At 41.0% G+C, this 15799-nt stretch overlaps 2 protein-coding genes across 3 annotated transcripts in view; both read left to right on the forward strand.

Moving 5' to 3' along the window:
• On the forward strand, positions 1-7862 carry LOC116733284 (collagen alpha-1(VIII) chain-like). The gene is made up of 5 exons (XM_032584081.1): positions 1-284; positions 374-502; positions 939-1196; positions 7576-7633; positions 7697-7862. Exons 1-4 carry the CDS (start codon positions 38-40, stop codon positions 7596-7598), a joined length of 657 nt encoding a protein of 218 aa, XP_032439972.1. The 5' UTR covers positions 1-37; the 3' UTR covers positions 7599-7633; positions 7697-7862.
• LOC116733285 (collagen alpha-1(VIII) chain-like) overlaps positions 6177-15799 on the forward strand; it is a 21969-nt gene continuing 12346 nt past the window's right edge. Inside the window, exon 1 of one of the 2 annotated variants that reach the window (XM_032584083.1) lies at positions 6177-6392. In XM_032584083.1, the coding sequence (XP_032439974.1) occupies positions 6179-6392 (214 nt within the window). In that variant the 5' untranslated portion in view covers positions 6177-6178. Of the gene's footprint in view, positions 6393-15495; positions 15722-15799 lie in introns of those variants that run through there. The other variant, XM_032584082.1, reaches the window with a different exon arrangement.

Consider the following 15799-nt stretch of genomic DNA (forward strand, 5'->3'; position numbering starts at 1 on the left):
TCAGTCAGAGTACTAGAGGCAGCGTAACAGAACCAGGATGACTTTCAGTGTGTGGTTGTTAGTGTGTTTCTGTGGTTTAACTTTGGGCCAGGATGTTTTACTTGAAACAGAAGTCGCTACTGAAATCGGGTCATGCTTTCCTGACATGTGTAAGTTCCTCAAAGAGTTTGGAGCCATGAAAGCTAAACTAGAAGCTGTGGAAACAAATCTGAAAGAGAAAAGTGAAGCCTTGGAAACGAGGCAGACGGAGACTGAAAACCAGGTTCTAGAACTGAAGAAGAAAGGTAAAGTCTGCTTTTGGACATTTTAAAGACATATATTATTAAAAAAAGGGAAAGTTTACAGCTATATTTATACTTTTTTTTTTATTTAGATGCAACCAACATAGCATTTAGTGCTGCAACTGGTGGCAGTGGAAGCAATGGACCCTTCGACACAGACACAACCGTGATCTACAGAAAACTAATAATCAATGTGGGCAATGCCTACAATCAGCACACAGGTGGGTCATTCTATTATTAACAATACTTATTGTTACACAGAAAAGAGGGCTCTAGCCCTTGTTTTCCGTTCTCAGCCTATGTGTCAGATGTGACGGACGCGCTTGATGCATCAAACGCTCCAAAATCTTCAAATCGCGCCGCGCTAGAAGCTCAAAATGCACCATGATGAACCGTGAGGTGCCTCCACATAAACCGGACACGTCTGATGCTGAAAGCGCATTTGATGTGAACGCACTATTAAGATTGAGACTAAGAGCATATCCAAGGCTAATGCTAGCCTATCTGTGCTAATGGACAGCAATCGATTTGGTCAACAGCCTATGCATGCTAGTCAGCAGCCTCTCCAAAGTCAACGCAAATGAGTAACCTCCTTAAATAAAAAGACTGAATCGTGTTTTATAATATTTATTAAACCTAAATCTTGTTTTTCCCCAGGGATCTTCGTTGCACCAGTTCCAGGCATATACTACTTCACCTTCTTTTATCATGCTGGAGGATCACAAGTTGCCAGTCTATCCCTGATGAAGAACAACGAGAAAGTTGTGATAACCTATGACCACAAAACATCACAAGATGGGGCTGATAATGGAGGCAATGCAGCTTTCCTGCAACTGCAACAAGGAGACCAAGTGTACGTGCGGATGCATGCGAACAGTCACATCTGGCAGAACAATTACATCACCACCTTCAGTGGTGTTCTTCTGCGTATAAGCTTTTTAATAAATTTTTTGTCTCCAAACTAAATTTACTATGTTAACAGCCCTCGAGTCATTTATTGTGTAAGCACAAGTGGGAATGAATCCAGAATTCAAATTGTACCCGATGAAGAATGACCTTGGAATAATTTCTGCAATAAACCACTAATGTTTACAATTTTTCTTTACCTCTGACTTTCCGTCGCAATTCTGCCATTTTAAAAAACGGTTGAGAAAACAGAAGAATGTCTACAGGACATTTTATTAGCAGATTATTTGAATGGATCTGATGGTACTTATATATGTTGTTGTTGTTGCAACAACAAAAGGCCTAAATCAATGTATGGTTTCTCTTAAATGACTGAATTATTCACGGATAAAAATCTTTATGCCTCTCAAGACTTTGTAATTAAACACATTCTGCAGAACAAGTCTGTTTGGATCTCATTTGTAATTGGTTTAAAGTGTGGGGCGCGCCCCCTGCGGGGGGCACAGTGCCATTGTGCCCCCCGGGCGGGAATCGGTATGGATGAATAATAAGGAAAAAAAAAAATTACACAAAAGTGTTTCACTGTAAAGATGGTTTGTAACATGGTTTGGTGGAGCTGCAGCAGGGAGACCAGGTCTACATCCAGCTGGTTGAAAACACACATATTTGGGGAGGTAGTCACGGAATTACTTTTAGTGGCTATCTTCTGCATCAAGTCTGAAAAAACATTGATGTGATCATTTGAATGACTTAAAACTACTGACCAGACACTGGCCTTGGTTAGTGTTTTTCAATTTGATTTGCTAATCCGTTGCAGATTATAATTAAATTGAATTAAAATGATCCATCCAGCAAAACTTACATGAGCATTACATGAACGTCACTCTGAGACATCAGTGACTTTGCAGAAAAGAGTTTTGCTAACAAAAGCATCAGTGGTATAAAAAGTAGAAAAGAAAATGTATGTTCATGCAACAAGTCATTCAGAAAAGCATAAAAATGTTTGAATTGATGCAATTCCAGATTTTTCAGAATTTTACAATTATAAATATAAATATCTGAGGGGACATTATTATTTCCATGGTGTGTTTTAATCTTTGTATATGTAACCCTGTCCGTGTGAGACGACACCTCGCTGTTCCTTAGACTCTGCCTTGTGTTTTCTTTAATGGTGGTTGTCAGAAGGAAAATTGAGGCAGAAATCGGACACACACGGCGGTTGAGATTGTGGTTCAGACCGTTTATTCGGACCAACCAACAGCGCAGCGGCTTCGCCTTTAGAATTCACAGCAAATACTGCGTGTCAATATAAGCCTCATTAACGCAGTTATTATTTTTTGTTTAACAGATTCAGCATATATTTAAAAAAAGAAGAAAAAGACAAAACGATACAAAACTAACAACTTTTGTAGTAACATTTGGCTACATTGAGGAGCTGGCGGTCAGCATTGCTTACCTTCAGAATTCACAGCAAATACTGAAATACTGGGTCTGGCGGAGTTGCAGCAGGAGGCAGAGGGGGAGCGCCTGACGGCAATCGCCGTGCTGAAGAGTAACCCTCTGTCTCCCAAGCCGCACAGTCTCTCCGCCAGCCCAGACCCAGCTCCATCTCCGGGACCAGGCGTTCCAGCCGGCGTTCCAGCCGGCCTTCCAGCCGGCGTTCCAGCCGGCCTTCCAGCCGGACTTCCAGCCGGCGTTCCAGCCGGCGCACCCGAGCACGATGCAGCCGGCGTTCCTGCCGGCGCTCCGCCGCCGGCCCTGAGGCTTCGCTCCGGCACCCCTCCGCTGCCAGCTCCCAGGCGCCTCTCTGGACTTCCTCCACTGCCAGCTCCCAGGGTCCGCTCCGGACCACTTCCGCCCCTCTGCGTTCCTCCCGAGACCCAGACCCTCTGCGTTCCTCCCGAGACCCAGATCCCCTGAGTTCCTCCCGAGACCCAGATCCCCTGAGTTCCTCCCGAGACCCAGACCCCCTGCGTTCCTCCCGAGACCGAGACCCCCTGCGTTCCTCCCGAGACCCTGCCTCTGGGTGCTCGTCGTCGCCACCTGTGGGCGCCCCCCAGGACTCCTCATCGCCACCTCTAGCGCCGCGGACGACCGCCGGACCGCCTCCGTGGTTCCCGCCCCCAGCGCCGCGGACAGCCGCCGGACCGCCTCCGTGGGTCCCGCCTCCAGCGCCGCGGACGGCCGCCAGACCACCTCCGTGGGTCCCACCTCCTTTGCCTCCGCCCACCCTGTGGGTAGTTTTTGTTTGTTTGTGGACTCTTGGCCTTCCCTGTGCTTCCGCCCACCCTGGTGGGTTGTTTTTTGTCATTTTGGACTCTGGCCCCCCGTCCAGCGCCCCTCCACCCGCCCTGGTTGTGTTTTCTGTTCGGACTTGTTTTTGGGGCGTCTGGTAGCCGCCCTTGAGGGCGGGGTACTGTCAGGATCTGTGTGTTTCTGTGTTTATTTAGAGTTTCCTGTGTCTTTGAGTCTCCGTGTTGTCCTGTCTACCCCTTGATTGTTCCCAGGTGTGTCTCGTTTCTGTGATTACCCTCCCATGTATTTAATGCCACCTGTGTGTCTGCGTCTCTGTTGGGTCATTGTCTACCAACAGTCAGTCATTTGTTTTTTCATTCATGTCCATTTGTGTACCTGTGCTACCAGTGCTGAGCTTTGTTTTCCCGCTCTGCTGTGCTGACAGGGTTTTGGACTGTTTGGAACATTCAGACATCATCATTAAACTCCGTTTTTTCACTTAAACCTTGATCCTCAGCGTCTGCCTCTCCACCTCACCCCGCACCTCATGACAGTAATCTTTGTGTTTGTTCACAAATACATCACAGTAAACAACCAATAATCAGTGATTGATTTTAAACTCGGCCAATAAACCTGGTCTCCCTCTCACAGATTCACCTTATCTATATTTAAACATGTTAGTGATGCTGAGGTTCTTAGTAGGACGGGTTCAGGGGATGAGGGGCCAGATTAGTTTATTTTTGCTAAATTATTATATTCAGCTAAATATTATTGTTGAGGGGCACAAGCAGGCCTTCTGACATACAGATTTAAAAAACATTTGGAAAAAAACATTCTGGAAAAAAAACAACTCAAAAAGGGCACTAGGGCATCAAGGATAAAACGAACAGGGGCTCAAGGCCCCTTTGCCCCCCCCCTGCACCTGCCTGATGTCTCACTCCCAATAAACCCACACAGCTGAGAAACTCTAGTAAACGATGTCCGTGTCTCTGAACTCTATAATGCTCAAAACTATCCATCAATGGGATTTAGCAGCCACCTAGTGGTGAAAAATGAAAACTACATTTAAAACACCTTGTTAAAAGAAAACTAAATTATAAAGCAAATGTTTAATTGTCTTTTGTACTCTTGTAATTCCACAGAAGATATTTTCTTAAAGGTCCTATGGATCATGTAGATTTTGGTTTAAAAATTTTGGACAGACTTTTTGGTCAGCAGAGGTTTTCTCCTTGAAGGTCTTACATGACCTTCAAGGACATTTGAAATGAAGACCATTTCAAATGTCAACTTAATAAAATCAAACCTGCATTACTTTAGATGTAGTTCAAGGTTCTCTTGTGACATCCTGTCCATTTTTCAGTGAGATGATGATAATGGAGTCAATTGTTTGGTTTTTTTTTGCACCAGTCGCAGACAACAATAGCTTTCATTGTAAAATGTTATAATAATACTGGCATTTCAATCTGGAGAGACTCAGACGGAAAAAACAGCGATTAAAAAGGTTTATTGACATGCATGAATTTAAAGTTCTTTGGCGCTCGGGCCCCGGCTGAGGACATTGAGCTGTGAATTGCGATCAGCTCGGATGAGCATTCCCGATGTAGGTTAGGAATGTCATCCCCCGGGACCCGACACTGGTGGTGGAGGTCGGTGAAGGATGGGAGCCTGAAGAGTGGAGGTGGAGAAGGGGTGGAGGAGGGTTGAGCGCAGCTGGAAAGCGGAAGATGCCATGGATGGAGGTCCTTATCAACTGGGCCTTGGTTGGTGATTGGACGTGACGTGGCTTGGTCCAGCGTTGATAGGTCGGCGGTGATGAGCGGGACGCGCCGATTGGATGATGCGGGTGGGGCTAAAGAGTCTTCCAGTTTGAATTTGCGCCTAGGCTTCATAACTTCATTTGATTTAAGTTTGAGATCAATTCTAGTCAGATTCTGTGTTCGTGTCATTTAGTGTTGCACTGCCAAAGTGTGTGTATTTTGTTTTAAGAGAAGGTGGATGTAATATCTGGCACACGCAGATGTGCATGCCGACATATGCGACGTTACAGTTGCACATTTGTTGTTCTACAGTCAAAAGATAAACTAGAGATGGAGGCACAACGTCGTCTCTCTGAATTATTGAGTTCATCAGCTACAATGAGCCACAAGACATTACATTAACTATGACCTATTGTTTGTCTTATCAGGATTATTGTTTATGACAAACGTCAACTGACCTCAATAGAAGAGAATCGAGGAAAGATGGTAAGTAGAAGATTGTGTATCTTAGTGGTGTTGACTACAGCATGGATTCCCAGGGGATGACTTATCTATAGATGGATAAAGATATGGTAGAGCCAAAATCAAAGGAGCACAATAGAAAATATCAACACTTTGATACTGTAGCTTCAGCTGTATGTCAAGCTTGGCTGCATTTTATATGTTTATTGGTCAGCTGTTAATTTTTAACTGTGTATTTTGAGCATTTAATCTCGTTATACAGCTGATTGGTTCACTGGAAGTGTCATAAGAATAACTGTATTGTTGTTGAAACAGATTCTAACTTAACTATTTATATGAGCATCTCTATGTCTGCCAACTCTTTTAGTGCCAACGTGGATTTTCAAGAAATATTTCACCATCGCAAAAGCACTGATAAAGTAAACGGAGCATTCACAGCATGTTTTCCCGACAGTTAACCATTAATCCTGAAGCTTTATAAAAGCAGCAAACAGGATCAAGTCAATTAGAATAATAGAGACAGCATACAGAACCAGGATGACTTTCAGTGTGTGGTTGTTAGTGTGTTTCTGTGGATTAACTTTGGGCCAGAATGTTTTACCTCAAACAGAAGTCGCTTCTGAAACCGGGTCATGCTTTCCTGACATGTCTAAGTTCCTCAAAGAGTTTGGAGCCATGAAACAGAAACAAGAAGCCATGGAAACGAGGCAGAAGGAGACTGAAAACCAGGTTCTAGAACTGAAGAAGAAAGGTAAAGTCTGTTTTTGGACATTTTAAAAACATATTTTACTAAACAAATGAAAAGTTTACAGATATTTTTATACTTTTTCTTTATTTAGATGCAACCAACATAGCATTTAGTGCTGCAACTGGTGGCAATGGACACATTGGACCCCTCAGCACAGACACAACCATAATCTACAGAAGACTAATTATCAATGTGGGCAATGCCTACAATCAGCACACAGGTGGGTCATTCTATTATTTAAATCATACATTTCTATATTTGAATACCTGTAGTATCAGAGTCACTAGGGTAGGAGTTCACGAACTCTCCTACTGCGGATGTCCAAGACTTTAAAACACAATATTGTTACAACTCCGTCAAGCCGTACGGCAATAAACAACAACCACAATGAAGTTAATTATTAACAATATCTATTGTTAAACAAATAAGAGGGTTTCCCGTTAACTTTATAACAACAATATAAAAAAACAAAAACATACAATTCAATCTGATTAAAAGAGACAAATGTATAAAGCTACCTGCGTGTCTGACGTGTCAAAGTGGCTCTAGCCCTTGTTTTCTGTTGCCAGCCTATTTGTCATACGTGACGGACGCACTTGATGCATCAAACGCTCCAAAATCTTCAAATCGCGCCGTGCTAGAAGCTCAAAATGCACCGTGACGGTCCGTAAACTTTGAATGTAAACCGGACACGTCTGATGATCAAAGCGCATCTGATGTGAACGCACTATTAAGACTGAGACTAAGAGCATATCCAAGGCTAATGCTAGCCTATCTGTGCTAATGGACAGCAATCCATTTGGTCAACAGCCTAGGCATGCTAGTCAGCGGCCTCTCCAAAGTCAACGCAAATGAGTAACCTCCTTAAATAAAAAGACTGAATCGTGTTTTATAATATTTATTAAACCTAAATCTTGTTTTTCCCCAGGTATCTTCGCTGCACCAGTTCCAGGCATATACTACTTCACCTTCTTTTATCATGCCGGTGGATCACAAATTGTCAGTCTAGCCCTGATGAAGAACAACGAAGTAGTTGTGACAACCTATGACCACAAAACATCACATGATGGGGCTGATAATGGAGGCAATGCAGCTTTCCTGCAACTGCAACAAGGAGACCATGTGTACGTGCGGATGTCTGCAAACACTCATATTTGGCAGAATGACCACATCATCACCTTCAGTGGTGTTCTTCTGCGTCCACTCTGAAATAAACTATATATGCTACGCTACTATACGCTTAAGTATAGGCTATACGTATAAGCTTATACTATACGCATTAGCTTATACGTTAAGCTTGTGCTTAACGTATAAGCTTTTTAATAAATTTCTTGTCTCCAAACTAAATTTACTATGTTAACAGCCATCGAGTCATTTATTGTGTAAGCACAAGTGGGAATGAATCCAGAATTCAAATTGTACCCGATGAAGAATGACCTTGGAATAATTTCTGCAATAAACCACTAATGTTTACAGGCACGTGCAGAGGAGGGGAGCGAGGGAGCCTTGAGCCCCTGTCCTTTTTATCCTTGATGCCCCTATTGCCCTTTTTGAGTGTTTTTTTTTTTCAAAAAATTTGTATTTTTATTTTTTATTTTTAATCTGTATGTCAGAAGGCCTGTTTGTGCCCCTCAGCAATAATAGTAAAAATAAACTAGTCTGGCTGCCCTCAGTCTGTTAATGACTCTCAGAGCCTCCATGTTGTTCAGACTCCAGGTCCATGGTGAGGAGGAGGAGGCAGATCTGTGTCCTCTATCAAATTATAGGCAAGAATATTTTTTCATACACTGGTTTGTGAATAAAAACGTAGGCCTGATGTTAGAAAAACTGTTTCTATTTATATTTTTATTATCATCCTTGCAATAGCGGGACAAAACCCGCCTCACCCCTAAAAACAGAAATGCTGCAGATCCAGAGAAACTTCTGAGTTTAACTTCATCATTCTGCTAAAGGCCCGGTTCACTACAGGCAGCTTGAGTTGGTCCCACCGACAGATAGAAAGAATATCTGTCTTTCTTTCAGACATCCTGATATAAGACACAGTACCGACTGTCACTGCGAGTCGCGACGCAGATCAAAGCCCCGGTACCACCTGGTACCACCTGGTACCACCTGCTCTCTGTTTGCTCTGCTTCTCCTTAACGTTTCTACCAGGCGGTTTAAAGTCGCTGCTGACGGGATCTGGGCTGGAGGTTCACGGCTGTAAATAGAAGTTACTGCAGAACCTTAAGTGTTAAAGGAAGATTCGGCCCATTTAGAGTCACAAAATAAACATCAGAGAAAATATTGTAGCAATAATTAGAACCGCAGCAAAAAGCCAAACATGCCACAATGAAATGAATCAAAATGTCTCCAAAGCATCGGGGGACTGACAGGGGCCGCCAGGGGATTCCAGGTAGATTCCAGGTAGATTCCTGAGATGCGCATTGCAGCAGCTGTTTCTCCAGGGCCGGCCCAAGGTAATATGGGGCCTTACACAGAACCCCCCTCCCTCCGGAATCCGTCCTACCAAGAACCTCAGCATCACTAACATGTTTAAATATCGATCAGGTGAATCTGTGAGAGGGAGACCAGGTTTATTGGTCGAGTTTAAAATCAATCACTGATTATTGGTTATTTGCTGTGATGTATTTGTGAACAAACCCAATTCAAACACAAAGATTACATCATATTGTAGCCATGGTAACACAACAATAAAACTATCAAGATGATTCTTTAAACTTTTACAAAGTAAACGTCCTAATTAAATCCTAAATGTACTATTTATGCATTAAATAAAATTTAATAACATTGTTATTCTCTATAAATGATGCTACAGGTTTAGATCTATGGTCTGTGTTACAATTAAACCATTTCTAGGGGCCCCTGAATGTCTGGAGGCCCCTGAATGTCTGAATGGCCCCTACCAGCAGCTACTGAGTTTTCTTTGCCTTTATATCTCAGTCTTATAATTCTAGATCTCAGAGATACTAACATCAACACATTATATAGAGTTAACCCCTTTGAGCTTTTTTGATCTATAAATCATTCTGCAGCCAAGTTGTTCTAGAGGTTAAATAGATATTATTAGGGCTTAATTATTAAAATTGCAGCAAATGTTCTTATTTCATAACTTCATAACCTTTGACCTTCCCTCCTCTGGTCTGTTTAACAGCTACAGTCTCAGATCAGCTCAGCCCTCCAGGACTGTCAGCAGCAGAAACAGAAACTTTATACCTGTTGGGGAAAATATAGACTAGATTTGCTTTGCATTGTCTCCACATGATGGCAATGATATAATAGGATCCAATTAGATTGTTGATTAATATAGGTTGTTGCTGTGTTGTTGAACGGTGATTTTGTTCAATGTGCCCCTTTTTTAAATTTGAGTCCTGGCCCCTCCATAGGTCTCTGCACGGCCCTGCCTGTTTAAAATTTTCCTTCACCTCTGATTCTCCGTCACAATTCTGACATTTTAAAGAAAGGTTGAGAAAACAGAAGGTCAACAGTTCCACACTCTCAGTCACTCAAGAATCCTGAAGTCAAGTTTATTTGTGCAGAACATTTTCAGCAACAAGACAGTTCAAAGTGCTTTATAGTGACAAAATATATTGTCAGCAATTATGAAAGATGCAATAGACATTACATTTTGTCAAATGTCACCACCGAAATATGTTGATCAATGTGTTTCGGCTGTTTTGCAGTTTTGTGGAAGTTTGTTCCAGATTCTTGGTGCATAGAAGCTGAATGCTGCTTCAACCATTTTTGGTTCTGGTTCTGGGGATGCAGAGCAGAACCAGAACCAGAAGACCTGAGAGGTGTGGAAAGTTGGTACAACAACAGCAGATCTTTAATGAATTCCCTGGTTTTAGAGAGAACACCAGCAGCAGCATCCTGGACCAGCTGCAGCTGGAGGATTGATTGTTTAGGCAAAGCTGTGTGGCAGTAATCAATGCGACTGATGAGAAACACGTGGATGAGTTTCTTTAGATCTTTCCTCTAATGCTGGAGATGTTCTTCGGGTGATAGAAGGCCGATTTTGTTACTGTCCTTATGTGACTCTGAAGGTTCAGGCCAGAGTCCATCACTACTACCCAATTTTGACCCTGGTCTCTAGTTTCTAGCTGTAATAACTGAAGCTGTGTCCTGACTCTAGGTCTTTCCTCTTAAGGTCCAAAGTTGATAACTTCAGTTCATTTTTTTCTTTGCTTAGTAAACATTTCCATTGATAATAAAACTTTAAACACTTTCTGCATATCAACTTCCTACTTAAGCTCTAACCTCTTTCATATTGTAACAGCTTGAATTTATTTCCTAGTTTTAGTGAGAACAATGTTCCTGGGGTCTTCCAAAACCACAATATTGTTTCATTAAGAATAATCCATGTAATAATAATAAATAATAATAATCAAAACACTGTTTGACTCTGTCCTGTCTCATCTCACTAGAGCACCATTGAACCAGAGGTAAATGGGTCTGGAGAAAGTGACAAGCAGCATTTCTACTCCCTCTTGTGTTGACAAGTTGCAACTGCAACAAAAACATCAAATATTTCTGACAGTGTGGGAATGAGGAAATGTACTGCTGCCTATCATCATGTTACCCAAGTACAGTGTTGTATAAAGTACTGAAATCTCAGAGTCAAGTAAAAGTACAAGTACCTCTCCAAAATATGACTTTGGTAAAAGTCCAAGTCACTGACTGAAATGTTACTTGAGTAAAAGTCTTAAAGTATCTGAAACTTCTTGTACTTAAGTATGGAAATTACTGTAAAAATGGATGTACTCAAGTAATGTAATGAAAAGTACAAGTAAAAAGTAAAACAAGGCAAATGTAGTTTGAATGACTTTTTTTATATTTTGGTAAACTTGTCAAATACACTTAAAATAATGTACACAACCAAGTGCAGGCAAAATTAAACCTGCTAATAGATATACCTGCAGGCATCATTTAGTTAAGAAAATTAGGTGCTTTACCTATAGCACAAGGTTAACTTAACCTGCTTTACAACTGATTATTATTCGTTAAATTTAGTCTAAATTGCTATCGCTATGGCTTCTGTCCCCCCTTGAACAGAGGAGTCTAGGTAGCCTGATACAGTCAACATTAGGCCTAAGCTAAATACACCACGTGTGGAACTGAAACAATGCCAAACAAAGTTCATTTATACAGGTAACGTTATGCTCAAGCTATAGTTACTGAAACAGGAGGATTATAACCATTTCATAAGAAGTTACCTCTTCAAGTTGGACGGGGAGTTTTTGTAAGATAGAATTTCCACATCTTTGGGCAGGAATAACATACATTTCATGTGCTACGACGAATCTTTAACACCCACGAAAGAGTGTATTGTGTTTAAATAAGGCCATGGGCTCTCATCACCAGCTGGTGGTTCCCCTGGAGCCGTGTCCGACGTAGTTGCAGTCGTTGTGGTCTCCGTCTCCTCCTCCATGTGGCTGCTGCTGATTGCGAGACTTGCTTTGTGTTTAATTGGAGAAGCGAAACAGGTGTATCCTATTGGTGGTGATGAACAAGCCCAGGCAAGCAGGCTACTGACTTTGTTCGGTAGCCTGCTTGCTACTTGCTAATCAGTAGGTGGGGTCAAAACACTTGCGTTTCTCTCTCTCACTTTTTTGTAACGAGTAACTAAACCACACATTGAAAATGTATCAGAGTAAAAGTACGCAATTAAGTTCGGAAAAATAGTAAAGTAAAAGTGAAAGTTATCAAAAATTTTCATACTCGAGGAAAGTATGAAGTACTCCAAAATATACTTAAGTAAAGTAGTGAAGTATTTTTACTTCGTTACTTTACAACACTGCCCAAGTATTAATTTACAAAATATTCACCTGCATATTTTCACCAGTCACAAATGAAAGCCTGTTGCCTTTTCCTCAACAGTGTGAAGCAGATTCTCAGTCTTTTACCCGACTGTGAGGAGATTAGCCTGTCAGGTTTTCTCTTTGTTAGCATTCTGGACATGGAGATGGTGGTTCTGACTGAAGTTGGAGCTGACTGCTGTGTGAGGACTGGGCACAGTGAATTTTGGGATGTGGGCTAAAACCACGAGCTCTTTGTTTAGAAAATGATGAATTTGATGAATGATGAATTATTACATTTTCTTCTCCTTTCCTAAATCCAACCATTTTCTTTAGAAGTCTCTGCCACTTATGTGTGTGAAGTAAAGGCCCATGCCACTAGTTATTCTTTGTTCACAAATATATATGCACTCATATCAGTCTCACTGATTATATTTGTGCCAACATGTTATACTTGTTGGTATAATGTCATGGCTATAGCAGGTTGCTCTTACAACATGTTAACATCCATGCTAGCTAGCACTCTGCCTCATTTAGCAGCGGCTCGGCTAATGTAAACGACAACAGCTGCGTTGCCCTTGGTCAACAGGTTTACAAGCAGGCTTGTTGTCTTATCCTCGGATTTTTCTGAAATCCGACGATACTGTGTGATCAGATTAAATGATCAATACAGATTGTTAAAATTTAACAGTCGATTGATAAATACATGGAATGTAACCAAGACCAAGTCAACAAAAACCTGCAAAACTGCTGATACTGTCAAAAAGTCTCTATTTACTGTCCTGTTTCCTTGACCTTGACTCTACCAGAGGGCTTACGGGAATGCAGCAACCATTGATCTAACGTGACCTTTCCAAAAAATGCTCTTGAGATTCCTTGTAGCCTGTTGTAAACTCATGATGCAGTGGTCCTGAGTTTTAATCAAATATATACCTGCTATTCCTTGTGAATGCACAACAAAGTTTTATGTACATCATTTATGTTGTAGCTTGAAAAGGCATTGAGCTGTTTCACATTTAGTGACATTACAAAGATGAACTTCAATGTACGTTTTCGCTGACTGGCCAAATGAAAGTTGAGGATACATTTGGCAAACGATGCATGGTTTCCTAAATGTTCCTAAAATAAAAGTCAAATAAAATGCTGGTACCAAAAAACACCCTGTAGTAAATACTTTGTAGAGCCTTTTTTGGTTTCCTACAACAGCGTCTCCATTTCACCTGAGATGAAGACTTGAAAGGCAAATTACCTCGAAGCTTTACTGATTTAAGTCGACATCATTTTTCAAGGATGATCACAGATTCTTGACCTGACAATTCTCCTCCGTACATATTTTACATTTCAATTCTTCCATTGCAGCTCTGCTCTTTCAGTGAGATCCTCCTTCTTCAAACATAAAAAAAAAAAAAAAATCAGTTAACAGTTGCTGCCATGCTTTTTTTCTTTTTTTCATTGACTCTCAACAACAAGTGCAGGAAAGGGTGGAGAGGAAGGTGGGTTGGTCAGTGACCTGTTCAAACTATCCAGATAAAACAAAAAAAATCAAACATGTTTGTTTGTGGTTGCAGCTGATGTTTCAACCCCTGCAGCCTTCACCCCTCTCACACTAACAGATTTTTATGCTGTTGGCTGAACGGGCCAATTGCAGAGCAGCACAGACTCTCCCCTGCTGGGAACCGGGAGTAAAATCAGGTGAAACATTTGTGTGGCTTTAAATGAGACTGCAAAAAATACACTGTAAAAAACAAATATATATATATATATATATATATATATATACTGTATGTATACAGTACAGACCAAAAGTTTGGACACACCTTCTAATTCAATGGCTAAGAACTGTTACCTTATTGAAAGAAAATCAAACAATTTCTGTTTTGTTGACCAAATTCTTACCATTCTTGCCTTGTGGTCAGGGACAGAAAAATAATTTCAAGGTCCACAAATGGCCCCTGGGCCACACTTTGCCTACTACATAATACATCTTTAATAGTTTTTTTAATAGCTACTTCTTTTACATAGTTTCATTATAGTTTTAGAGATGCCTGACTTGTCTTCCTTTTTTAATGTTCCTTTTAAATACAAGTCTCTCTAGGAACATTTTGTTTTTCCAAGATGTCTAACTGTGGACTTCAGTCTGTCAATAAAGTTTGAGTTGAATTAAATTAAATACAATTGTACTGAAAGTGTTTTGATAGAAAACATCAATAATAAAATGTCTAAAGCATTAAGTGGTGTGAGGTGATGTCAATGATAATTTCACACACAGTCTCGCTACGACTCATCATCTCAGTCCAACGCTCCAACAAACTCTTGTAAACGGCATCATAGAGAAGCATGGTGGTTAAGACATGCTGAAGAGGAACTTTTTTAAATGCTAGGACATTGTTAGAATCAGACAGGCGTTGTCAGAAATGTCTCATCTGGTTCCAAGTGGAAAAGAACCAGGTTGTTGCTTAGTGGTCCAAAGATTTCTTTTCACATGAAAATGTTTCCTGATGTTTGTTCCAGCTGGAATTTGAACTTTTCTCTTGTGATGCCAAATGTATCAAGACCCGGTTAAATGACCATGATGTTACTGGACATGTTGACCGGAGCCCCATGGAGAATCTAAGGTGTTGTGTCTGGAGCAGGAGTCCTCCAGCTCAGGTATTCAGGGCCAGTTTTCTGCAACATTTAAATGTCTCCCTTGTTCAACACATCTGAATTCAACCGTGTGAGGCTGACGATGCCAACCACAGCAACCTTTTGAAAAATCGCCCCATCATCAGAATGTGGCAAATGGGAAAATGAAAACCTAACATCATACCAAAGGAAAATAAAGCTCTGGTTTTTGCACCAATCGCAGTCAACACACGTCTCTGTCGTTCCAGGCTGTCAACTAAATTCCACTGTATTGTATCAAAACCTAAGCTTGTGTTTGTCTATCTTCTAGTGAAACTAACCTATACTTACCTCTTCCCTGTATCAGTGTAATCCCTTGAAGTGTTATCTTCACAAGATGCAGCGACTCACTAAAGACGTGTTCACACAGAAACGATTAAAAGGTTTTTTGTCATTCAGACTCTGTGTTCACAAGAATCTGAAGTATATAATTTTCCTCATTAATATGATTGTCACTTTGAATGAAATTTATATGAGCATCTCTATGTCTGCCAACTCAGTTAGTGCCAACATTGATTTTCAAGAAATATTTCACAAAAAAAACCCATTTCGCAAAAGCACTGATAAAGTAAACGGAGCATTCACAGCATGTTTTCCCGACAGTTAACCATTAATCCTGAAGCTTTATAAAAGAAGCAAACAGGATCAAGTCAATTAGAATAATAGAGACAGCATACAGAACCAGGATGACTTTCAGTGTGTGGTTGTTAGTGTGTTTCTGTGGTTTAACTTTGGGCCAGAATGTTTTACCTCAAACAGAAGTCGCTACTGAAACCGGGTCATGCTTTCCTGATATGTGTAAGTTCCTCAAAGAGTTTGGAGCCATGAAAGCTAAACTAGAAACTGTGGAAACAAAGCTGAAAGAGAAAAGTGAAGCCTTGGAAACAAAGCTGAAAGAGAAAAGTGAAGCCTTGGAAACAAAGCTGAAAGAGAAAAGTGAAGCCTTGG

This window comes from Xiphophorus hellerii, chromosome 14, assembly GCF_003331165.1.
Source record: "Xiphophorus hellerii strain 12219 chromosome 14, Xiphophorus_hellerii-4.1, whole genome shotgun sequence".
Taxonomy (NCBI): Eukaryota; Metazoa; Chordata; class Actinopteri; order Cyprinodontiformes; family Poeciliidae; genus Xiphophorus; species Xiphophorus hellerii.

Bases quoted from the DNA above. Each gene is read 5' to 3' on its own strand.
- LOC116733284 (XM_032584081.1), top strand. From the start codon at position 38: ATGACTTTCAGTGTGTGGTTGTTAGTGTGTTTCTGTGGTTTAACTTTG. The intron at 285-373 runs GTAAAGTCTGCT...TTTTTTATTTAG, and splicing joins TCTAGAACTGAAGAAGAAAG to ATGCAACCAACATAGCATTT. The intron at 1,197-7,575 runs GTGTTCTTCTGC...TCACCTTCAGTG, and splicing joins TTACATCACCACCTTCAGTG to GTGTTCTTCTGCGTCCACTC.